Consider the following 25919-nt stretch of genomic DNA (forward strand, 5'->3'; position numbering starts at 1 on the left):
TTAAGTGCAACTAATAAATTGCTCAATCTTAATTTTCTTTAAAGTTTGCCCATCTGCAAAGTAAAAATAAAATTGTGGCATGGTGGCTTAGTGGTTAGCACTGATGCCTCACAGTGCCAGGTCCCAGGTTCAATTCCAATCTTGGACGACTGTCTGTGTGGAGTTTGCACATTCTCCCCGTGTCTGCATGGGTTTCCTCCGGGTACTGGTTTCCTCCCACATTCCAAAGATGTGCAGGTCAGGTGAATTGGTCATGTTAAATTGACCATAGTTGTTAGGTGCATTAGTCAGAGAGGGATGGGTTACTCTTCAGAGGGTCGGTGTGGACTTGTTGGGCCAAAGGCCCAGTTGGTAATCTAATCTAAAGACTCCCTAATTTCTGAATTTTGTTTTGATATCTAGTTTCAGCCCAGGGATATTAGTAGACAATTCTAGGTTGGAACTGTTGGCTCTAAAAAATAGTTGGTGACTAAAAACTTCACCTTCATTGGAACAGTAAAGTTAACTTGGGTTTAGTGCAGTTTACGAATTTCCATGATTTCAAGTGCCAAAAATCTCAAATTCTTTGAATTGGTTTCCCACTGCCTTTTAAGAGAGTGAAGACTTGACAATGTTATATTTGGGATGGAGCACTGGCTTTTGGGTATACTAAACACTGACTGCGCATCGACTTTATTATGGGATGGGACAGAAGGTGCATTGTTAAATGGTTCCTACAAATCAACTTTATTACAAGGGGGGAAGCTAACTATTCGCTACTAGTCCATTTTATTCAGGGTTTGACTGTTAGCATCAGAAGATGCAGCAAACTTCAATCACACGTACAGTACCTGGGCAAAAACGGTTCATTTGGTAAGAAATTCTGAATTGTAGCTTCTTAAACATCTGAAATGACTGAGGTAATTTAAGTTTTGTGCTTAACTCAACAGAAGGCAATGTTTTTAATCTGTTTTGTGAGAATTATAATCCATCAGAAAACGTGTGTAGAATAACATTGAGGCATTTTCAGAAGTATACTACTTGGTTGATCCTCTTCAGTATGGAATGGATGCACAAGCTTTGGAATTGTTCAAGTATTATGAGGATTTTACTGTTTTTCTCCTTCTTATTGGGAATGCCAAAGCCAGCATTGTTTTGAGTAGGTCCGTGCAAGGAAATTCTTGGGGGATATTTCTAATCTGTCATGGACTGTGCAGTCTGTATTTTTAAAAATCAAATTTCTTCAATATATTTATTGAGCAAATGTGCCTCATTGCTTTTCTTTCGTAGAGTTCATTCAGCACCTCCTTACCTCCAAATAGAATATTCTGGTGCCAGCTTTGTTATAATGGCCAAAAGAAGAAGCAAGGATTAATGTGGTGCCAAAAATCAATTGGAGAATGAAATGGCTCTTGCAGGCAATGGGCCTGTTTATACACATGCCATAAATGGTTGCCTTTCTGAGAATGGAGATGAGGCACGTTGCAAGTCTAGTGCATCCTTCATGAGACACAGATATAAGGCGAACACACAAATTTCTCAATGTTTATACTTAGTGCTAAAGAATGGACTATTTTCTACTGACTATGCAGCAAAATTTTCACAAACTAAGATCTCTCTACTACTGAAGTCCCTGGAAGGTTAATCTTGCACATAGTGAAGTAACAAAAAAGCTACAGTCACTTTCCTGATAAAGAAATATTTTTATAAATAAAAGCCATGGTATTTGAGAATGAGATGAGAATTGTTTCATTTCTCCAGAAGTCAGACAGACTTCTTGCTGTATCTGCAAAGGCACCAAATTGTTACACCATATTCACCCTATCACACTAATATTTACCACCTATAGAAATATATCATTGCTGATCTGGATTTGCACCTTTTGTCTTCAGATCACAGGTTTGGGTGTCTAGAAGAGGAAGAACAGAATCTCTTCATTGATGTTGACTGCAAACATCCAGAGCCAGTAATGACACCAATGCCAGAGGGTTTGACACCACAGCAGGTACATGTTTGTGAGCTTAGGTAGTTTGAGTCTGAACTCTGCATACCGAAAGGTGGAAAAAGCCACAACATGTAAGAAGGGCATGGTTGCTGAGCTACATGCACATTCTGTGATTTACTGATTTATTTAAGCCACAGCTAGCATCCTGTAGAATATGGCAGGTTTACTTGTTCTGCTTTCCAGCGTTATGTTAAAACACAACATGTACCTGCACAGTGCAGCCAGGGAGATCCACTCTGATTTTATTAAATGCTATTGTTTTTTAAAGAAACTCATAAACTAAACAAGCAATTACTGACAGAAAGAGGAGGAGAATGGTAAGAGAATACTAAAGTGTAGATGAAAGGGACTATCTTGTTTGACTGGAATAAAATGAAATTTATACAAACTACACGTTAAGTTAAGTACTATGTATTTATCTAAGTTATGTGATGTTTAAATTCCTTATTTTCTGGACATTTTAGATGGGTAATGTTTTCCAAATGAGCCTTTTTATTGATATATGGCCTGGGCTTTAATGAAAGTTTAACTATTTAGTTAATAGTGCAGTGACTTATCAACTGCATTTAAAGAATAAGAGAGATCATACTTATGACAGGTAACTTGATGTTGTTTGTTTTAAGAGTTACCCTTCAAAATTAAAATCATCTGTTGCTTGTAGTCTGGGATCAACCCTGTGGAAATGATTTTGGTCTATTACTAAAAAGCTATACTTGAAATTTATGGATTTATGTGACAATTGGTATCTCTCAAATGATCAGCCTTGCGTCAAAGCTTCAAAACTTGTTTAAAAGGTAGCACTTACATGTTAAATCTGTTTGATGGGTAACTTCAAGCTTACGAAAAGCAGTTCACACATTGTGGCATTTGAACTTGTGTTTTAATATTAGTTTATAATATAATGCAGTCTCCAACGAATTACATTCTTGAAATTCTGGCTAACTTAAGGTTAAAATTTGTTTTGGAAACAGGTTGTCAGACGATATATTCTTGGTTCAGTTGTTGAAAGTGAGAAGTGTTATGTGGATGCATTGAAGCGAATTCTAGAAGTAAGTCAGAGCACAAAGAAATATTGGATTCTATTATTGTACTTCAGATCACCATGACATCTCAAGATATTTTTTATAAAAACAAATTTTGGGAACCTCTCATCTATTTACAATTTTTGCCACCGTACCACCTTGCTGCTGAACAAACCACCGAAGTGGTGTCCTGGGAATCATTGCAAGGTCACTGGAAAAATTGACTTGACTAGTAGGCAAGAAATCACTTCGGAGTTTGGGGTTTGGACATCTGTGGTGGTGAGGGTGCAGGGCAACACAAAGAAGGTACCCATCTTTACTACCTTTTCACCTGAGATGAAGTTGTAGTGTGCTCACCTCCATCCTGTTTTTCCCAGTAGCATCTAATATTAATGAGAGGCCAAATTAAGTGTTGAAATGTCTATTGATTGACCACTTCTAAAGATGTTAATAAGTCTAAGGGTGGATGGGCTATCTGATGCTTTACCTATCCATTCTAATTCAAAGGACATTTCAGTGACCGGAAGGCATCAAGCCTGACACCTGTCCTGTTTCATGAGTCTCCACCATTCCTTCGAATATGTCACCTGGGAGTACCACGGTGTATGGTACTGATCTACACAGACTGGGAATGTTTGTGAAATCATGTTTGGATAAAGTGACATGAGGTTTGATTTTGTTTTCCTCTCTGCACAGCATTATGAGAAACCTCTTTTGGAAATGGATCCGAAACTATTAAGTGAAAGGAAATTAAAAATAGTGTTTTATCGAATAAAGGAGATTCTTCAGTGCCATTCCTTGTTCCAGATTGCCTTAGCTAGTCGTGTGACTGAGTGGGACTCAGTTGAAATGATTGGCGATGTCTTTGTTGCCTCAGTAAGTCATTGAATAAAAATCTATCTTAATTGTGACTAAAGGGTCTGGGAGGGTTTGTTCAGAAAGGAATTTAGATAGGGTACGGAAAAATGTTTCCAGGTTGAGTGAAAGGGGACAACTGAGCAAAGATGTCTAGTCTGCCTTTCTTTCTCTCGTCTGGGTTGGGGGAGAGTAACAGAAAATTGGACTTCCCACTTCCTCGGGAAAGCAACCAACATAATCAAAGATCCCTCCCACCCTTGTTATACTCTCTTCCATCAGGCAGAAGATTATAAAAGTTTGAATGCATAGACAAATAGATTCAAGAATAGCTTCTTCCTCAGTGTTATCAGAATTTTTCAAGGACCTCTCAAATGTTAATTCTGATCTCTCTCTCTGCACCTTTGATGCGGCTGTAACACTGTATTCTGCATCCGCTCTGCCACCCTGATGCATTTTGTTTGGTACAATCTGATTGTATAGCACGCAAAACAGCACTTTTCACTGTATCCTAATACATGTGACAACAATCAATCAATCAATTAATTAAGTGAGAATGTTCACTTGATTGCCCAGTGTTCAATTACATTCACAGCTACTCAGCTAAATGCTTGCCAACATCCAGCTAGACCTGAACAATATTCAGGCTTAGGCTGATTGTGCAGCAATTAATATTGATACCACTCAAGTGCAAAGCATTCATTACCTTTATCATCATCAAAACCCCCACCATTATTCTTGGGGTCACCAGAAACTTAACAGGGCCAAGCATGCACACACTGTGGTTATAAAAGGTCAGAAACTGGATCTTCTATTGTCCCTACTCCTTACTAAATCACCAAAGCCTTGCCTAAGGCACAGGAATGGGATTGAATACTCATACTTGCCTCAGTAAGTGCAGCTCTATTAACAGTTAAGAAGTTCAACATGATTCAGGACAAAGCAACTGACTTGATTGGCATGCAAGCATCAGTTTCAAAGTTCACTCCCATCCCTCCATCACCAGCACACGAGCTATAAAATGCCACCAAACAATTCAACAAAGCTTCTTCAATAATTCCTTCCAAATCTGTGGTCCTTTGCAATAAGAAGGATAAGGGTAAAAGGCACGTGGAAACACCGGCACCTGTACATTCCCCTTTAAATTTGCATGCCATTCAAAGGTGTAACTTTGGCTCTGTTCCTTCATTAACACCGGCTCAAAACCCTGGAATCCCTCTCCTTCTCAGCACGGTGAAAATGCATTCATATAATTGTGTCTTACCACAATCTTGAGGGTAGCTAAGGAGGACTCTTAAATATCGGAATGTCAACAGCTACATCAGATTAATGACTTAACTATAGATCAAATTCAGAGGCATCTTGTGGCATAGTGGTAGTGCCACTATCTCTGGGCCAAGATGCCCCAATTCAAGTGTCACCTGCTCCATTGGTGTGTAGTAACATCCCTAAACAGGTTGATTTCAAAATGCCTAGATCAAATTCAGAGGGGCTCTCATGGCACAGTGTCCCTACCTCTGAGCCAGATGATCCAGTTTTAAGTCCCACCTGCTCCTGAGTTATATAAAATCATCTCCGAACAGGTTGATCAGAACACATCTACATGAAATTCATGATTATTATTGATGTGAGATGTGCCTACCAATAACATACATTGGACAAATGGACTACTTCACCTAAAGTCCCGCCTGAAACTGTTGCTGTTATCACATAGAAAATTTGTTTCATAGAATCTAATTAGTTACGCACAATATTTCACTCACAGTTGTATAAATTTGAAAAGGGATGTTTAGTAATATATAATTGTTTGTAAAATACATCTCGCAAGACTTGCCCTCTCTTAAATGACCAGAAGTAAATTTTATTTACTCTGTATTAAGTTTTAACAGCAGTGTTGTGATGAAATTGATACAAATAATGTTTAATGAAACGTATACTTTCAGAATCATGTTGACCAAAATAACTCTTTGTATGGGCCAATTTCCTTTGTTTGTTTGTGGAGTGTGGAAGTCAATGGATTGGTGATATCATTTGTGGCTCATTCCTAATTGTCCTTGCAAAGATGTTAGTGAGCCAGTATCTTGAGCCATTGCAGTCCATAAGATACACGTACATTCACAGTGCCATAAGGAGGAGCTGCAGGAGTTTAACCCAGCAACTGTGAAGGAATGGTGATAAACCTGGTCAGGATGATATGTGGCTTGGAGGGGAACTTGCATTGGTGAGGTTTCAGTGCATCTGCTGCCCTTGTCCTTAAAATTGATAGAGGTCACAGGTTTGGAAAGTGTTGTCAAAAGAATTTATGTTGCATTGAATCCCATAGAAAGTACATTCAGCTGCCACTGTGTATCAATGGTGGAGGGAGTGATCTGTAAGGTGGTGAATGGGGTGCCAATCAAGGGTTGCTTTCCCCTGTTTATTGTTCAGCTTCTTGAATGCTATTGGAGCTGCACCCCTCCAGGCAAGTGGAGAGTATTCTATCAAAATCCTTACTTGTGTCTTACAGATGGTGGATAGCTTTGGAGGAGTCAGGAAAACTATTCACCACAGAATTCTTACAGCCACAGTAGTGACATGGGTGGTTCGGTTCAGTTCAGTTTATGGAAAATGTTAACTCCATAAGGTGTTGATAGTGGGACAGTCAGTGATGGTAATACCCTTGAATGTCAAAGGAGATGGGTTAGATTTTTCCTTTGTTGGAGATAACCATTTCTTTGCACTAGTGTGGCACGAATAGCACTGACACCACAATTTGGAGAGACTAGTAGGGGCATACAGTATTGACAGCAAAGGATAAACATCAGTGGCAATACCAGTACTATATTTTCTAATAGATGTTTGATTAGTTGATCAGAAAGAAAAAGGCAGATTGCTGAAACAAGGAAGGCGTGATAGGTATGTCACAGGGTATGAGAATCAAGTGATCAAAAAAATGGGAGAGAATTTAGAAAGTGGTGGCAGAATGTTTTGGAGACAAAGCAAACAGAAGAAAAGATTCCTTTTTATTATAATGTAAGAAATGAAACTGAACACCTTTTTAAAATGTCAGTAAGACTTGCTGGAAGAATTTAGATTAGATTAGGTTAGATTACTTAGTGTGGAAACAGGCCCTTTGGCCCAACAAGTCCACACCGCCCCTCCAAAGAGCAACCCTTTCACCTAACACTATGGGCAATTTAGCATGGCCAGTTCACCTAACCTGCACATCTTTCAACTGTGGGAGGAAACCAGAGCACCTGGAGGAAACTCACGCAGACACGGGGAGAATGTGCAAACTCCACACAGACAGTTGCCCGAGGCGGGAATTGAACCCAGGTCCCTGGCGCTGTGAGGCAGTTTCGTGCCATCAGCCATTCTCCCATTAACCATCTCACCAGCTGTAATGAAATGCAAAACAATTTCTTAAAAAACATGAATGAAAGTTGATAATTGAATGAAAATTCTAATTTCTGCTGCTTGGTTGCATTTGATTAGATCAATTACTTGCAGGAGGTTATTTAATATTCAAAGTTCCTGCAGATAATTTTTGTTTCATACAATAGCAGCATTCAGATTTGTGATCTTTTATCCCAATAGATGAAATATCCATGAAATATAATTGCAAAATCTGGTTAGTCAGCAAAAATGAATGGACAGTATAATGAAATAATTTAAAAGAAAGCTCCCATCATTCAGTGTTTGCTTATGCATATATTTGCAAAATCTCACTTTGACCTTTGCCCCTTTTTAAATATACCTTTCAGAATTAAAATTCATTTTGTATTTGAAACTCAATCCTTTCACTCTCAAACTGATCTAGAAAATTTTCTGCAATCTAAGTTCACTCAAACATGGAAAAAAAAACTTTGTTGAAGAGAAATCCTCCTGAGTTGGAAGGTAAATAAACTTGGTGCTCATTTATCAAGTAAAATTTGGAATTCAGATGCTGATCTACTTCAAACTATTGTATAAGATTTTCAAAGTTGTTGTTTTATTTCTGTTCCAGTTTTCAAAGTCAATGGTGCTTGATGCGTATAGTGAATATGTAAACAACTTTAGCACTGCCATGGGAATTATTAAGAAAGTGTGTGCCAGCAAACCTGCCTTTCTGGAATTTTTGAAAGTAAGTTAATCATTGAGAAAAGTAAAATGTTGTTTCCTTTGTAAAAATTAACCTCCGGTCACACACTTGGGGCTGTCACAATGGCAAGCAGGAAGTTCTCATGATTTGTACCCAATTTTATCAAGATGGTATGTGTCTCCAAGTTAAAGAAGATAAAATTCATCAAGATCTCACTCCTGATTTGTGTCGTGAAGTCCCAGGTAGAAAGTCCACTTAGGTAAATATTGAATAAGGTTAAGACTCACTTGTAGTCCAGTCAACATTGGCTGCGTGTAAAGAATGCTGCTGATTCACAGCAAGAGAAACTTAAAGAAGAAAAAAAGGCAACAATATGCAAATGCATTTAACAGCTGGATTGATAGTACAATGAGCTTCCAACTATTATTTCCCCAGTACACCGGAATGCTGCACCCCTCTATCTTGTGACCATAATTACCAATTCAAAATCCTCATTTTGACAAATCATTTTATCATTTCATCAAATTATCTTCCCACAGCTGTTTTTGGTCTTTTCAGTTGTGAAGTGCTTTCACAAGCTGTGCTGCATTGTAAAGGTGCTTTTAAATGAAAGTAATTTACTTAATTTTATTTTGCTGCACTTTGTTTACCACTGCAGCAAAATGTAATTTTCAAATATTTTATAGGGTGTATTGTATCTGCTCAGAATAAACACAGCCTCTGCAGCCTCTCCAATGCACACTTCATGCCGTACAGTTTTGAATGATAATTTTGAGAGCTCCTACCCTTGAGATGTAGAGTGACCTCTTTATTAATTGCAGGCATATTTTTATTTAATTTCTGAAAGTGAGTGCTGCTGGTAAAACTGGTGTTTATAGCTCATCCCTAGCTGCTCTTGAGAAGGTATTATTGGTACACGAGAGTAGCGTGCTCAAAGACTTCAGAGAGCAGATGACTTCGACTGCAGTCGGCCATTAGTGATGAGTTGAATTGTTAAGTCAGATTGAACAAATTCCTGGTCACTTTTCCTGGCATCGGTCTTTTAACACCAGATTTTTGTAAACCAGATTTTGTTTGCCCAAATTGGCAAACTGCCATTTCTAGATTTGAACCATGTTCTCTAAAACAATAGTTTGGGCTTCTGTTACAGCACCAGTAATCTCTAAGAGCTATGTTCCCAAACCCTAGTTCTCAACCTATTATTCATGTAACCAACTGTGTCATAGTAACTATTGTAACTGTTAATTTTAATCATTATCTATTTGAGAGATTATACAATAATATATTAAACTTGGAGATGTTTATTATGCTGCAGATTTAACTCCTTGTTACAGGCCAGGATATTTTTAAAAATTCAGCCATTTTATGGTGTATTCCTTTGATCTGTAGCCATAAATCGAAAACCAATTATAACTGCCCCCTTGCTCCAGTAATTTACAACAAGCTATGATTCCCTACATTCCCTTGAATGAGTGCTGAGTTCTCACCGATAAAGTACTGGAAAGCACCCATAGCCCTTCTGAGGATCCCAGATAATCCAGAAGAAAGTTCTGCAAATTGTAAAATGTTTGGAAACTAATGAGTTGCATGTGAATGGGAATCACCTTAAATCCTGTCATCAAGTGTTGCTGAAATAAAACTTAATTCTAAAGTAGTTGCAGTGGTAAAAACTGTTTGCAAAATGAAAACAAGAAAAAGAGAAACTGTAGGTACTGATTTCCTTGTCTGTGAAGCCACTGGCTATGATTCACAATAACTTGACCTGTGAGCTGTCAATCTTGTCCACAGTTAATTATCTGAAGTTAAGTTATGGAGGATACTTACACATGCATTTCACATTTTCTTATAGTATTCCAAATTGAGCAGATTTAATTTCTTTAAAATATTCAACGTTGTTCAGCTGTTTATTTTCTGAAATGTCTGCACCTTTCTTGACTGAGGTGATGGGTAGGATAGCTGCTTCTAAGAGTTGTTTGATCATCGCCTGAAACATGCATGTTGTAATTTGCTTTGCCTCATAGGTAAAGTGTTGGACCTGTTAGGAAGACACCTGGCTCAAGTCCAGAGCCTGAAAATCCATACTAATGGTCCATTGTTCAACTGGCAATATTGATTGGCAGAAGAATACAGTCCTATCTGACAACTCCAGAGATGATGCTTGTGTGCTGCTCTTACCTATGACAAGTTAACAAAAGGGCTAGTCATGATTAAACTTGGGAGTTATCAGGATAAAATTTCACTGGATCAGTAGAAATCTACTGGATTGATTGAGGTTCATTGCATAACTGGATTCCTGTAGTCACAGCAAGACCAGGGATGAAGCAATAAGGTGGTCGCAATCCTTGGCATTTTTTTGCTCCCATCTACGTTTCCGGTCATGATTGTAGTAGTTGTCGTTGATGTTAAGCTAAACATTCACGTCAGATCCTCCATGAACGCAACCTGTCTCTCAGTGCCAACATTAACAAATCTTCAGTTTTCACTGAACTGCAACCCAGTCTCAGTCAGCTGGTGACAGGAGGACTCTTCACCTTACCATCTCAGCTCCTCTTCAAAATGCAGGCATTGTAGATCAAGACATTGTGGAAGAGAATCCAAAGTTATCTGGAATGTGGGAAATTGCTTTAAAATGCTACTGCAGTCTCTGGAATATTCCTAGGATTGGTCTTCGTTCCATGCACATAGACTCACGTACGTTTACATCACAAAAGGATGCCATTCTCCCCACCTTTGTCCATGCTGGCCAACAAAGATCTGACTACACCAAGACTATTTTTCATTTTTGGTCCATAGCCCTAGAGGAGTGAATATTTAAGTGCTATGAGAGTTTAAAACTCCGCTACCCTTGTGGGCAATGAGTTCTACACTCTCACCATCTTCTGAGTGAAATAAAATTCTGCACAACTCTCCTCTAAGCCTCCTCCTTCTTGCCTTAAATCTATGCCACCTTATTATTGACTCCTGTACTAATGGTAAAAGTGCCTTCCTATCCTTAACTCTGCATACTGTTACCTTGCAGTTCTTTATCCAGTTCCCTTTCAACCTTCTCTGTTCTAAGGATACAGCCCTAGCTTCTTCAATATTTCCTCCTAGGTCAGAGCTTCAACCCCGGCAATGTCCTGATAGATAACCTCTGCACTCTGTCCAGTATAAGCATATCCTTCCTAGACTAGAACACTATACGGTTATCCAGTTGTGGTCTAACCAGTGTTCCATCCACATTTCAAGTGCAGATTCCTCTGATTATCCCCAAGTCTCAGCTGACCAGCCAAGCAATGACGTATTGAAAGACTTGAATAACAACGCATCTTTAATAGTGCTGTGACACCTTGAAATTAGTCCCCAGGTCATCCAGTGTCCAAGCTATCCAGGAAATTACTCTTGTTGCCAGTTTGCAGAGCCATGTCCAATTTTTAGTGAATGAATCATGTCTCAATAAATTGTAAGCAAGCAGTTATTATTTAAAATAGTTAAAGTTTTATGTAAAAAGAAACTTAATTGAACTTACTGTAACCAAATTAGCCATGAGGTATCTACTTGTTGCACTAAGTGTGTCATATTTCTCCCCAGCAATGCCACGAGTCAAGTTCTGATCGCATTACATTGTATGGCCTAATGATGAAGCCAATTCAACGTTTTCCACAGTTCATTCTTTTGCTACAGGTAAATACTTTCTTCTGGATGCACTTATTAAGATATGGATTGTAAAATCATTTATTTACTGCCAATGACTTGGGACTGGAGCTTAGATTTAGATTTAGATTTTGTCATGCATACCCAAGGACAAAAGTACAGGAGTACAATGAAATGTTTTCCAATCTCACCACATACGGTGCCATCTTATGTAAAAGTGCCTAGGTACAAAAACTTAAGAACAAGGTAGGAAGAAATAAGGAACAAAGTTAAAAGTTAAACCTTACAATCATGTTTAACATTAATAAAAATAAGGAAATAAAGCTGAAAAATAAAACTTGGGAATAAGTTACATGAGTTCTTTCCTTTCTGCTTCACTCTGAATGTATTTTCACCATCACAGATGATAGCCATCCAGAGATCTATGTCTTACTACTGTTTAATTGATATAGAATCTTGGTGAGCCAGTTGGAATTGGAAGAGATGTTAACTTCAGAGTACTATTTAAAAATTGGTAGAAGGATCAGTCATTCTATAAGTCTGAGTGTTTATGGTTGGAGTAGTGACAGAAGAAATCTGTAAAACATTAGAGAGAATTCCTGAATCTCTGACTGACTGCATTAAAAACAACAAACTAAACAAAAGGATTTTGTAATTTTTTATATACAGTTTTATAATGAAGACCTGAGTTCAAATCTTGTCCAAAATATTGACGTTAAGCTCTTTGTATCTCTCTATGAAATAAATTTGAAGAGTTTTCATGTAGTCCCAAGGTCAACAGCATAGAATTGTAGAGGCCTACAGCACAGGAAAAGGCCTACTGATTCCATGCTGGTCAAAGGCAACCACTTAACTATTCTAATCCCATTTTCCAGCACTTGGCCCAAACCCTTGTATGCCTTGGCATCACAAATGCGCACCTAAGTGCTACTTTAATGTTATGAAGGCTTCTGCTTCTACCACCTTTTACAGGCAGTGAGTTCCAGTTCCCACCACCATCTGGATGAAAATATTTTTCCTTACATTCCCTCCGAACCTCCTGTGAATCTATGCCCCCCACCCTGGTCATTGATACCTTCCTGTCTACCCCAGCTATGTCCGTTCATGCAATTAAGTCATGTCCCCCTTCTGTCTCCTCTACTCCAAGGAAAACAACCTAGTCTGTCAAATTTCTCTCCATAACTGAAACTCTCCACCCAGGCAGCATCCAGATAAATCTCCTCTGCACTCTCTCCAGTGCTGTCACTTCTCTCCTGTGTTGTCGATTCCAATTCAACCAAAAGAAAGAGTCATATTGTCATTGTTAAAAATGAAAATTTTACTTGTATATTTGGAGATGATAACCTGAAACTGGAATAGAAAATTATTGCAATGCGCAGATGGCTGAACAATGCTTTAGTGTACTTGTGTTGCATGATGCATGACAGAAACATGTTCAATTCCCACATACTAATGTTGTCACCTTGCTGGCCATGACTACATATTATTTCCTTTTAGTTTAGATTCTTCAATCTGCTGGTGACTTGTGCTTTCAGTCAATTCAGTAAGGTGATACTTCTTTAATTTGAATGTTTTTCAACGATAAATGTTTCATACTTGTTGACTGCCACCAATGTTTACAAAAAGTCAAACTTTTATAGTTTGGACAATAATCTACTAAAAACTTAATTTGGGATGACCTTAAATCTCTCTCTCTCTCTCTTTCTGCAATTGATGAGATAAATGTTGTTTTCTCAGGACATGCTAAAGAACACTCCAAAGGGACACTCTGATAGACTACCTCTTCAGATGGCTCTTACTGAGCTTGAAACATTAGCAGAGTACTTAAACGAACAGAAACGGGAAGCAGACCAGCGTTGTGAAATGAAGCAGATTGCAAAAGCAATGAATGAGCGTTACTTGAATAAGGTAGAATTTGCTGCTTCCATATTTGAAAATAATAATTACATCAGCCCTGTTTTAATAAAAATAGAAATTATTATTAGATGAGCCGAATCTAGAATGTACAGTGAATGAATTTGAAGTGTTAAGAGCCAAACCGGTTGAGTGAGACCAGTAGTGGTGCAATTCCAACATTTTCCAGTGGATGTCAGATGTTGTACAGATGCAGCATAATGTTGAAGATCTTGTACAGTAGAAAGGAATTGATTTTTAATTTGCTGTCTGGGTATAAACTGGCTTTATAAATTGGCTGGCCATTACTGAAACTGCCAATGTAAATGAACTTTGGGCATTTTTTTGTTAGAGGTGGTGATGATGATTGCGAACAGGGCTGGGGAGATAAATCATGGGGCTTGATGCTTGTCCTGTTTCCCAGCCTTCTCTTCCCATCCATTTAACCTTACTCGTCAATCATGCATGTTGCTTTATCCCCATTTGGAGATTCACCAATCTTCTTGAATTTAAAATCTTCATTCTCGATTGTGGACTTCATACGTTTCAACTGGTTACAATTTTTATTCATCAATTACTGATATTGTGCTAGTGTAGTTCTTATGGGATGAAATTAATGTGCTGCAAGGATTTTTTGTTTAAGAAATAAATGAAAAACTAATTGGACTGAAAATTCATAGAGTGTAATGAAACAAATTAGAGTTCAGAAAAATGTACTTGAAAAAGGAGTTGGGTTTTAAGCATTGTATCTCTGTTACTTGCCGATTGATGCCATGATCTACCTATTTCTGGTGTCACTAACTCCTTTTATGAGTATGTTATCAGGCACACTTTAAACTGGAAATGTGTGTGCACATCACCAACTCTGCTTCACAGCTTTAAGTGACCTCAGAGCACCCATGAATTCAATTTCGTCCCATTCTTTCCTGTATGTGAATCTTGCTAAGTGCAATAAATTGGCCACCAGAGTTCCCTTCAGTATAACATTGACTACAAAAGTATTTCAGGAACTAAAATGCACTTTTTTGTGAAGTTGTGAAAGGTATCTGTAAATGCAAGGTTGTCTCTATTTAAAGCTTCCATAAAACACACTTGAACACACAGATAAGATGTGTCTGACAGAGCCTATAAATACTGCATCACTTCAAATCCAATCACATCAATAATAAACTCAACTGAACAACTGCATTACTTTTGGGAAAAAATAACCTGACAACTTAGGACACAACTGGGAACGGAATGCCTCTTACCTCTACAGATATTTACTCACGTTATCTGTCACTTCCTTACAATTAGTGTTTGTATTTTATTGGCAAGAATTAATGAAGAGTCATCCCAACTGCATGCTAATGCATTCATCCATTGTTGATTTCCATCGAGCACCTTCATGATGTTCTTTATATCTTATAGTCTGGTAGTGGGCCAGCAGCTCCAAAGGAGGGGAAGAGCACAGGTGATGGCAGGCTATGTCACCCAGAACATAACTTCAAGTTGCAGATATATACAGTACAGATACAGATCATTCAGTCCAACTCGTCCATGCCGACCAGACACCCCAAATAAATCTTATCCCATTTGCCAGCATTTGACCATTCCCCTCTAAACCCTTCCTATTCATGTACCCATCCAGATGCCTTTTAAATGTTTTAATTGTACCAGCCACCACCCACCTCCGCTGGCAGCTTATTCCATCTAAATACTTCCCTCTGTCTGTAAAGGTTGCCCATGTCCCTTTTAAATCTTTTCCCTCTCATCTTTAACCTCTAGCTTTGGACTCCCCCGCCCTGGGAAAAAGACCTTGTCTGTTTACCCTATCTATGCCTCTCCTGATTTTATAAACCTCTATAAGGTCATCTCTCAGCCTCCAGTGCTCCAGGGAAAATAGTCCAAGTCTATTCAGCCTCTCCCTATAGCTCAATTCCTCCAACCCTGGCAAGTCCTTGTAAATCTTTTCTGAATCCTTTCAAGTTTCACAACATCCTTCCTAAAGGAAGGAGACCAGAACTGCATGCAGTATTCCAATAGTAGCCGAACCAATGTCCTGTACAGCCACATCATGACTCCCAACCCCTATACTCAATGCACTGACCAATAAAGACAAATATACAAATGCCTACTTCACTATCCTTTCTACCCATGACTCCACGTTCAAGGAACGATGAATCTTGCACACCAAGACTCTTGTTCAACAACACTCTCCAAGACCTTGCCCTGTAAGTCCTGCCCTGACTTGCCTTTCCAAAATGCAGCAACTTGTCAAGTTATCCATTGCACAGATTCCGTTTCTCCCTCCAGGACAATTGGACCCTGAACTGTGGAAATATGTCCTGGAGTTGAGCAAGTGAAGGGCATTTCCGAGTCAGAGGATTCATAGATCAATAAATATAAAAGGAGGCCACTCAGCCCACCATGCTTGTGCTCACTTTTTGAAAGTCCCACTCTACCTTACTGCAACATTTGCTCCAAATCAAGTCCAATCCCCACTTTTCTGAAGATTATCTGCTTTCCAGTATTACATTTGCAGTTTTGGATGCCTTACCTTTATGTTCCTGGGATATTTCTTGTTTATGTTGAGATCTAGATGGTAGCCAGAATAACTTTCAGTTGCTGCAGCATCCTGGTGGCCTGGAGAGAAGCCAGCAGGTTACTGTTCCATGTGGCAGAGACTCTTCAGGAAGGACACTCATGATATTCACTCAAAATTGGGCGGATAGGTTTAAAAGGGATTCTGATTGACTTTAGTAATACACTTCTTCAAGGACCGCAATTCCCCCCCCCCGACATGGTCGACGATGCCCTCCACCGCATCTCTTCCACTTCCCGCTCCTCCGCCCTTGAGCCCCGCCCCTCCAACCGCCACCAGGACAGAACCCCACTGGTCCTCACCTACCACCCCACCAATCTCCATGTACAGCGCATCATCCGCCGTCACTTCCGCCACCTCCAAACGGACCCCACCACCAAAGATATATTTCCCTCCCCTCCCCTAACCCGATGTGGCCTCCTCTATATTGGGGAGGCAGGCCACCTACTTGCGGAGTGTTTCAGAGAACACCTCTGGGACACCCGGGCCAACCAACCCAACCACCCTGTGGCTCAACATTTCAATTCCCCCTCCCACTCCACCAAGGATATGTAGGTCTTTGGACTCCTCCATCGCCAGACCACAACAAAATGATGGTTGGAGGAAGAGCGCCTCATCTTCTGCCTAGGAACCCTCCAACCACAAGGCAGGAACGCGGGTTTCACCAGTTTCCTCATTTCCCCTCCCCCCACCTTGTCTCAGTCAAATCCCTCGAACTCAGCACCGCCTTCCTAACCTGCAATCTTCTTCCTGACCTCTCCGCCCCCACCCCAGTCTGACCTATCACCCTCACCTTGACCTCTTTCCACCTATCGTATTTCCGACGCCCCTCCCCCAAGTCCCTCCTCCCTACCTTTTATCTTAGCCTGCTGGACACACTTTCCTCATTCCTGAAGAAGGGCTTATGCCCGAAACATCGATTCTCCTGTTCCCTGGATGCTGCCTGACCTGCTGCGCTTTTCCAGCAACACATTTTCAGCTCTTTAGTAATACACTGTCATGCTGACAATATCTAAGCAGATCAAGCCTCACAACCAATTGTCAGTGTAGATACAGTAAATATGAAATTAGGATGTGTCCTGATTTCCAATTAGTTGCTTTGTAGGTGGATTAAAGTGAGGTTTTAACACTCGCTGGAAATAGGGAAAATATGGTTTGTGGTAAGCCCAGTAAGAGCTCAAATAATTTTTATATCTGCACAGCCTCTATTCCTGCTTGAAATTGACAAGACGTGCCAGCTGGCCGACGAGGGGAGATGAAGAATGGGGGGGGACTCGAAACTGCTACTGTCCCTGATTTTGAAACAATTCATAGGGAGGGGAGTCCTACTGGGTCAGGCTAGAGGAGTGGAGTCTGGTTTGGAGAGACTCAAACATTGCTTCTACAAGGACTTTACAAAGAAATGTCCAAAACCTCTTCCACTTTTAATCCTGGTCCCTCTTCCCATTAGGGTATTCTGGAAGGAAAGCCAAAGCCACTTCCACTGAAGGCTGGAATTGAAATAGTGATAGATTTCAATGGCTTCGTAAGAATAAACTTAATGAAGGATCCTACCAAATTTTAATAGGTTTCCTTTCCCACTTACTCAAAAGAACAAGTTAAAATTGCAGGCCGTGCAAACAAAATTTCCTATCTTAGCAGTTAAGTCTCTGTGATTTTTGATAAGATTCATAGCTCAGGTTGAGATTCTGGTTGCACATTTGCTTGCTGAGCTGGAAGGTTTGTTTTCAGACATTTCATCACCATGCTAGGTAACATTATCAGTGAGCCTCCTATGAAGCACTGGTCTTATGTCCTGCTTTCTGTTTATGTGTCTTGGCTTTTTAAGGTGGGTGATATGGTTAAGTCTCTGGTGATTTCTACAATAAATGGTTTCCACTGGCCAGTGAGGGCGTGACATGTAGACAACATTTAGCCAATGTAGTGTCAAGAAATTCTAGTAGAACTGAGAATTGAAACAAGCAAGAGGAAAGCTTTTCAATATCTGTGTCATAACCGATGAAAGGAAGATGGTTGTGATTACAGGACACTTACTGTCAATGCTCTGCCTAACCATTGTTAACTTACTTTCCCTATCTTGCTGAGAGTGAGGATACTTGCTGATGGTTCTGAAATGTTCATTTCCATTCACAACTCTTTTGACACACAAGCAGACTTTCAAGACCACACTGGAAGTTGGGAAACATCAGAGTTTGCACTGATAAGTGGAGCATTAGTGCTGAGCTATGACTGTCTCCAACAAGTGAAATCTCTGAATTTCAGCATCATGCCCTATCATTTGTGACAAGCTTAACTGGGTCAGCCATAGCAACAATGTGGATAATAAAGCAGGCTAAAGGCTGAGTATTTTACAATGGAACTGGCTTCCCTCCTGTCTTCTTAAAACTTTACAATTGTGGTAACCACCATGTCAGGGTAAGCATAACTGCAAAAAATTCAAGCTTCATTTGGGTCTCTACCACTTGGCTCAATATGCATTCCTGTTCATGCAGTACCATCCTTAGGGTACATAAGCAATTTGGCAAACTTTAATTAATCAGCATCTCCTCATCACATCACCATAGCCAAGAGGTAGGACAAGAAAAGAATCATGAGCTCACCATCACTTCTAGATTGTCCACCATTCTGCTTTGGATACCCTGATGAATCAAAATCTCAGGATTTCCTACCTAACATTAGAATTGGAGCAGGGACAGCATACATACAGTTTAATGCGATGGCCCACACCCATCATCTCTGTGCATGTGAAGTCTGAAAATAAACAAGGTCTTGGTAGCATTGCTGAGAATATGCTTGTGAATGTCTAATTAGCAGATAGTTCCATAATCTAGATTGAGCGTTCAAAGCCCCCAACTTCTGGTTTTCAGGACAGGCCAAAATAGGGGATAAAACGTGGCACAAGCAATAGAAACACAACATGGCTACAGCACAAAATGAATGTAGTTGTTAAGACTTACTCTGCATATCTTTTCACTCAACCCACTCTATTTGAAAAGAACATAGCCTTTAAATTCAGCTTTCAAAAGTAAAATTAGGAGGAGACGGAATGCCTCTGACTATTCTAACAAGTTGGTGTGGATAAATGTATTTGCATTGAAAGCTGATGCTTGCAAAACATGAAAACTGCCTCTATTTTGTACAGTGAGAACAAGTTAAACTGGATTTTGAGTTATCGTAAATTTAATACAATCTACCAAAAATATGTATTAGCAGAAGCAAACTACGTGTTAGAAAGTTAATCTCATGTTATTCTAATTTCACATATTATTTACACAAATGAAAAATGGATGTCTTCTCCCTGTGTATATGCCCTAAGTGTATGATGGATCATGTTGTAAAGATTACCACTGCTGGCAGTGTCCACACATTTCTGTCAATTTAAAACAAATTAGCACATCTTTGAGCTAGCAAATAACTGGATTAATGAGAGTGAAACCATCTGCTCAGCTTCTACAAATTAACAGCTGCTCAAAATATACTAAGAAGACTATGTGTATTCGTCACGCAGATTATGGTAGCATGAGATTCCTAATGTCTGTCTGTGATGAAAGGCAATTGTAGCTGAAATAAAATATTGTTTCAGATTTTTTTAGTGAAAATACTATATCAGATCTTCAAATTTGAGTTTGAGTCTGTCATCGTGGGAGAGATCCCTCGAGGCACCACTACCAAAAAGTAGCATGAGAGTGAAGCAATTGTTGAAATGTACAAATTATTTAATTAATATCAAAGTTGCAGAGATAATGGAAAGAAATTCTTGCCATTATAGGTAAAAATGCTATAGTCCCAGTGGACAGCAGATGTGTTCTCTCATTAGAGAGAGATGACTGATGGGAGTTTAATCTGCGGGTTACCTCAGCTCAGGCAAGGGTAGAGATTGAGAAAGTAGACCCTTCATGGTAACTTCAGCCGGTGCAGGAATTGAAATGCACTTTTGGCATCGTTCTGCATCACAAACCAGTGTCCAGCCAAATGAGCTTGCTGGTCCCCTACTTGCTATTATAAAGTGATTTTCATAATGCTAAATTAGATTAGATTAGATTCCCTACATGTGGAAACAAACCCATCACCTCAACGAGTCCACACCGACCCTCCAAAGAGTAACCCACCCAGACTCCTTTCCCTACATTTACCCCTGACTAATGCACCTAACACTATGGGCAACTTAGTATGGCCAATTCACCTGACCTGCACATCTTTTGGAATGTGGGAGAAAACCAGAGCACCAGGAGGAAACCCACGCAGACCACAAAGTACATCTGAAATATAGTCACAACTGTAATCTAAATTGATGATTTATATCCAGCAAGATCTGACAAATGCATCAAAACATCTGTTTTAATCATGTTGGTTTAAAGAACAAGATTGGCTTTGATCCCAGAGGGAATTCTCCTCGTGTCTTTCAAAGAGAAATGTCATGGGATATTTTATGTCCAGCTGATGGCAGACAGAGCTTCGAGTCATAGAGTTGTACAGCACAGAAACAGACCCTTTGCTCCAACTCATCCATGCTGACCAGAGATCCTAAATTAATCCAGTCTCATTTGTTAGCATTTGACCCCATCCCTCTAAGCCCTTCCTATTCATATACCCATCCAGATTCCTTTGAAATGTTGTAATTGTGCAGCCTCCACCATCACCTCTGGCAGCTCATTTCCATACATGCACCACCCTCTGTGTGAAACAGTTGCCCCTTCGGTCCCTTTTAAGTCTTTACCCTCTCACCACTTGAATGAATGATGGCGATTTGGTTGCTCTTAAAGAGGAAAATACTGCCAACATTTACTTTATTTTTCGTATTGTATGCAGCAACCTTTTCTTTCCACATTCCAAATTGCACACAGCATAGAAAGAGTTGGATGCTTTCCGTGGTCATTACAACAATACAATTGCCTCATTGCTTTGAGTATTGGTAAGCTAGGAAAATGTAAGTTGGTTTTGACAGATAGTGCTGACATTCATACTGGCTGATAGATTTATTCTATAAGCAATTCCTTGCCTGAAGCCAGTGCTGCCTTTCTGCTTCACTTAGTGCTGAGGAGCAATTCAGATAATTATTTAGCTCAATGCTTTTACCTCCAATAAGCTAGCATCTAATGCACTGCCGCATCACTACTTTGGCGCTACTATTGCAATCCACAATAATATCTTAACATTTATAGAAGTCACGTTTCTTTAAAACTTTGGTTTGGAGGAATATTCCCATATTTGTACCTACTACAGTGAGATGAAGTAGAGTGGGAGAAGGCGCATGTGAGTCCTGAACTCTGGTACAGATGAGTTGGATTGAACAGTCCATGTGGAATTACCTTCCCCTGTGATGCCAGCAGATGGTGCTTTTGATAGGATTGACATTGACAGTGACCGGGAACAGTTTCCTGTTATTCAGCTACCCAGTGTGAATCTTGCCACCACTTTCTCTGTTACATCTGCTGTTCACATTATACGTGATACTGTGGCTTTTTAAAAAAAAACATTTCCTTTTCTTTCGCCACTTTCTTTCTGATTTTTCCCTTTGAGACCTGTTAAGCTATTTGCCCCTCCCTTAGCCTCCATTCTGTTTTGGAAGCAGTGTCTCACTCCTGACCTCAGTTTCTCTCTTTGAATCCCCCTATTTTAAATCTCTAGTCCTGAGCAGATATGCCTTTGACAGCCAACCCATTATCTGACTTTCTCTTTTTGTTTCCCAGTCTAGTCAGAGGAATCCTGCAGCTTCTCACTTGTAAATCAGCAGTATCAGTTGGACATCTTTACAATCTGTTGTCTGACCCAATATTGAATCTTGCTTGCTGTGCTGACAGTTTGATTGCCATTCTTCCAACCTGGCACTTGCCTCCTATATCATAAGAGCCAGTGGCTTTGGACGAGTTATCCAAAGCCCCGAGCTTATGGTCTCAGGACATAGATTCAAATCCCATCATGGCTGATGGTGAAATCTGAATTCAATAAATTCTGGAATTGTAAACAAAAGCTCCTCTAACAACTACCATGTAGAATGCCGTTAGAAGCTATCTAGTCTTTAAGGAGAGGAAATATGTCATCTTTCCTCTCCTGAAGATTCCTGAAGAAGGACCCGTGCCCGAAACGTCGATTCTCCTGCTCCTTGGATGCTGCCTGACCTGCTGCGCTTTTCCAGCAACACATTTTCAGCAATATGTCATCTTTACCTAGTCTGGCTAATGAGTGACTCCAGATCCACAGAATGTGGTTGGCTCTTAACTGCCCTCTGAAATTACCTAGAGGGCCAATCAATTCAAAGCTGATTAGGAATCAGCAGCAAATGCTGGCCTTCCCAGTGACACCCACATCTGATGAAAGATTAAAAGTACCCCTTTCATTTGATGTAAAAACAAAAAACTTAAAGTACCCTTGAGACATCTAATGTGCTTCATAGCCGGTATTTTTTAATCACTGTTGTAAAGTAAGAAAACCTGGTAGTCAATTTATGCACAGAATTTTTGACAGCGTGTTAAATGACCTGTTCATCTATTTTTAGTAGTGCTTCTTGAGAAAATTGTATTGGCCAGAAAGAATCTCCTTTCTGTTCTCCTGGTACCATTGGATTTTTTGCATTCAGGAGAAATGACATGTATAGGCCCCCGTTAGTGCTTTATCAGAAAGTTGCAGCACTCCAATTATGGGCTAAAGTTCCTGCCCAAATAATACACGTGTTGCTTTGGGATAATATTTGACCTCCTGACTCAAGCCAGAGTTTCTTCATTGGCTGGCACTGGATTTTAGGTACCACCTGATGTGATGCCTCTTCTAGTTTGGTGCCTACCTTTCCTCCCATCCATACTAATTTCAGTAAATTGGGCAGTAGGGCATCTAGGAGTACATCAATTATTTGTTTAAATAGATCATCTAAATTGACGTTGTCCCTTAACATTCAGCAGGAAGCCAGCTGCAATATGTTAAATCAGAAAGCATGAAAGTTAGGAATAAATCTAATAAATGAGGGCTGCATTCATGATCTATAGCCTCTGGGGTGCAGAGTTGGCTTAATAGATCTCTAGGTAAAAACAACGACTGCAGATGCTAGAAACCAGATTCTGGATTAGTGGTGCTGGAAGAGCACAGCAGTTCAGGCAGCATCCGAGGAGCAGTAAAATCGACGTTCCGGGCAAAAGCTCTTCATCAGGAATAAAGGCAGAGAGCCTGAAGCGTGGAGAGATAAGCTAGAGGAGGGTAGGGGTGGGGAGAAAGTAGCATAGAGTACAATAGGTGAGTGGGGGAGGGGATGAAGGTGATAGGTCAGGGGCGGAGGGAGGGTGGAGTGGATAGGTGGAAAAGAAGATAGTAGGTAGGACAAGTCATGGGGACAGTGCCGAGCTGGAAGTTTGGAACTAGAGTGAGGTGGAGGAAGGGGAAATGAGGAAACTGTTGGTCCACATTGATGCCCTGGCGTTGAAGTGTTCCAAGGCGCTTTAGGGAACATCTCCGGGACACCCGCACCAATCAACCACACCGCCCTGTGGCCCAATATTTTAACTCCCCCTCCCACTCTGCCGAGGACATGGAGGTCCTGGGCCTCCTTCACCGCCGCTCCCTACCACCAGACGCCTGGAAGAAGAACGCCACATCTTCTGCCCACTCACCTATTGTACTCTATGCTACTTTCTCCCCACCCCCACCCTCCTCTAGCTTATCTCTCCACGCTTCAGGCTCTCTGCCTTTATTCCTGATGAAGGGCTTTTGCCCGAAACGTCGATTTTACTGCTCGGCGGATGCTGCCTTAATAGATCTCTGTCCATTCCCTAGATTTGCAGATAACTTTGATCAAAATAGTTTATTTAGCTATTTATTTGAACCAACCAACTAGTATTTATTAGTCCCAATGTTCATTGCTCATCACCCAAGCTCTTCACTGTCATAAAATTGAATTTCCTTTGAATTTCCATTAGAAGGTCTTCCAGTAAATAGCGAAGATTCCTCTTCTGCACAACTAGCATGCATTGGAGGCTTGACTCATTTTTGCTCATTTAAAAACAATGATTGGAAAACCATATGCCAATCAGCAATACATGTATCTGTAGTTTACAGGTGTACTTACACAATTTATACACGTATAACATGATCCACTGTTACTTTCTCAGCCCTGCTACCTATTTCTCAGTATTTCCTGATGATGTGATAGTAGTTTCATTTTTAAATTGTCTAATTGCTGGTAGTTGATTGATGAGAGCTAGATGGACAATATACAAGCGTTAATTTTAACAAACAGAAATATTTTGCAGAAGGTATTTGTAACTTCTAAATATCCAAAGAGTCGAGATCTGCGTGGGGAAACTTTTTCCGGCCTTTGTCGATTTCAAAACTTGGCAATAGTATTATAATCTGAGCCCAAACTGATGCATGACCTGGAAAAATTGTGAACTGCTGGAAAAGTATGTTTACATTTCAACATATCAATGTGAAATAGACACCACGAGTGTAGTGTCTCACATGGATTGACTTCTGCATTGTGAAGTCATTTATTCCATCTGGCTTCTGCTTGCACTAAATGAAAAGAAAATACTGCAATATATCTAAAAACCCAATATTGAGAGTTCTTGTGAAAACATTGAATGTTATTTCTACATGACAAATCATTTAACCCATGAAGTGTTTTCGCATATACTTTCAGTACCTTAGTTTCTAATCATGAGGACTGCATCTACATATTCCTCTGCATTTTCTTTATGAATTACCTTTCAAAAAGCTACTCAAAACATTTCTACCAGATGTTTTGCATTTTAAACCATAGTTCCTAGCTCACTGCCCCATCGCCCTGTGATATTTTACCATTTAAATCTTACTGTTTTCACCATTCAGAATTTTTTGTTCAAAAAGATAAGAATGCAAAGAAACCTGAAGTTTTGATTTTAAAAAAAAAACAATAACACTGAAGGTTATGTCAAAAGAGATGCAACAATTTTTATACAACTGCTTCAGCTTTGACGTTTAACAGTCTAAATTACTGGAGATGGGGTTTCCAGAAATGCCGTGCAGCTACATGACAGGAGAATTCAGATTATCCAAGAGCCTGCCAGATGTGAAGCTGTTGGTAAAATTTAGGTATCAACAGGAATTATAAAAAAAATTATTTGAGGAGGGTTTTTGTATGAAAAGTACAAGGCATTTCCTTACTGTGTTATGATTCTGAGGTCAGTAGTGAAGCAAGAGCACTTGCTTGATCAGATTTGATCTCAGATAAAAACTCACTGGGAGGTTTATCAGTCTCTGTGGTGAGAATATGACCTGTCTTGAAATGCTGAAGATTTCAGCATTACTTAATTGGGATTCTCTATGTGGAGCTGCAGTCATGTCATCAAACTGTCCAAGGAGTCAGTCACGTTCAAGAATTCTCATTGATAGTCTATCAGGGAATGAAGTGTGCTAAAATTGAATCATTTTGTTAAGAAATACATGCAACAAACAAAGAATGGGACACGTGCATAGGCAAAAGTAGAAGCTAAATTATACATTATTGCAAAATTGTTTTGAAGTTTTAGTTTAAAAATGTAGCCGTTTATTTTAATGATTGCATTTAACAGTAGTACAAAATTAGTGAATCAATTTTTTTGGAGTCTGATGCTTTGTTCAGCAAGAGTTATTTCTCATGTCACTGTTTTAAAATCACAGTACATATGATTGAACAGGGTGCCTTTATAGGGATTTCAAACAGAAAGCAAAAAAGTGAATATTCTTACCACATCAGCCAAACTAAAGGCTCCAACGAGATTGAGGAATGGGGTTGAAAGCATAGCCTATGGCAGAGTAGCAAGTGGCAGATTGTAATGTCAGACTTGCAACATTACTCTGCGCTTGTGAGTAAAGTTGCAGTCTGATTCAAAGGCATCATGATAGCAATTATTGCCATTTTGTACCCAAAATCTACACAGTTAT

General features: G+C 39.7%; 1 protein-coding gene across 6 annotated transcripts in view; it reads left to right on the forward strand.

The window, feature by feature from the left end:
* The window catches only part of arhgef10 (Rho guanine nucleotide exchange factor (GEF) 10), a 281643-nt gene that overhangs the window by 110039 nt on the left and 145685 nt on the right, over positions 1–25919 (forward strand). For all 6 annotated transcript variants that reach the window (XM_043679127.1, XM_043679118.1, XM_043679163.1 and 3 more), the window contains 6 exons: positions 1872–1984; positions 2956–3033; positions 3703–3882; positions 7847–7963; positions 11492–11584; positions 13292–13462. In XM_043679127.1, the coding sequence (XP_043535062.1) occupies positions 1872–1984; positions 2956–3033; positions 3703–3882; positions 7847–7963; positions 11492–11584; positions 13292–13462 (752 nt within the window). The remainder of the gene's footprint in view (positions 1–1871; positions 1985–2955; positions 3034–3702; positions 3883–7846; positions 7964–11491; positions 11585–13291; positions 13463–25919) is intronic.

Source organism: Chiloscyllium plagiosum, chromosome 3 (genome assembly GCF_004010195.1).
Source record: "Chiloscyllium plagiosum isolate BGI_BamShark_2017 chromosome 3, ASM401019v2, whole genome shotgun sequence".
In the NCBI taxonomy this organism is placed as follows: domain Eukaryota; kingdom Metazoa; phylum Chordata; class Chondrichthyes; order Orectolobiformes; family Hemiscylliidae; genus Chiloscyllium; species Chiloscyllium plagiosum.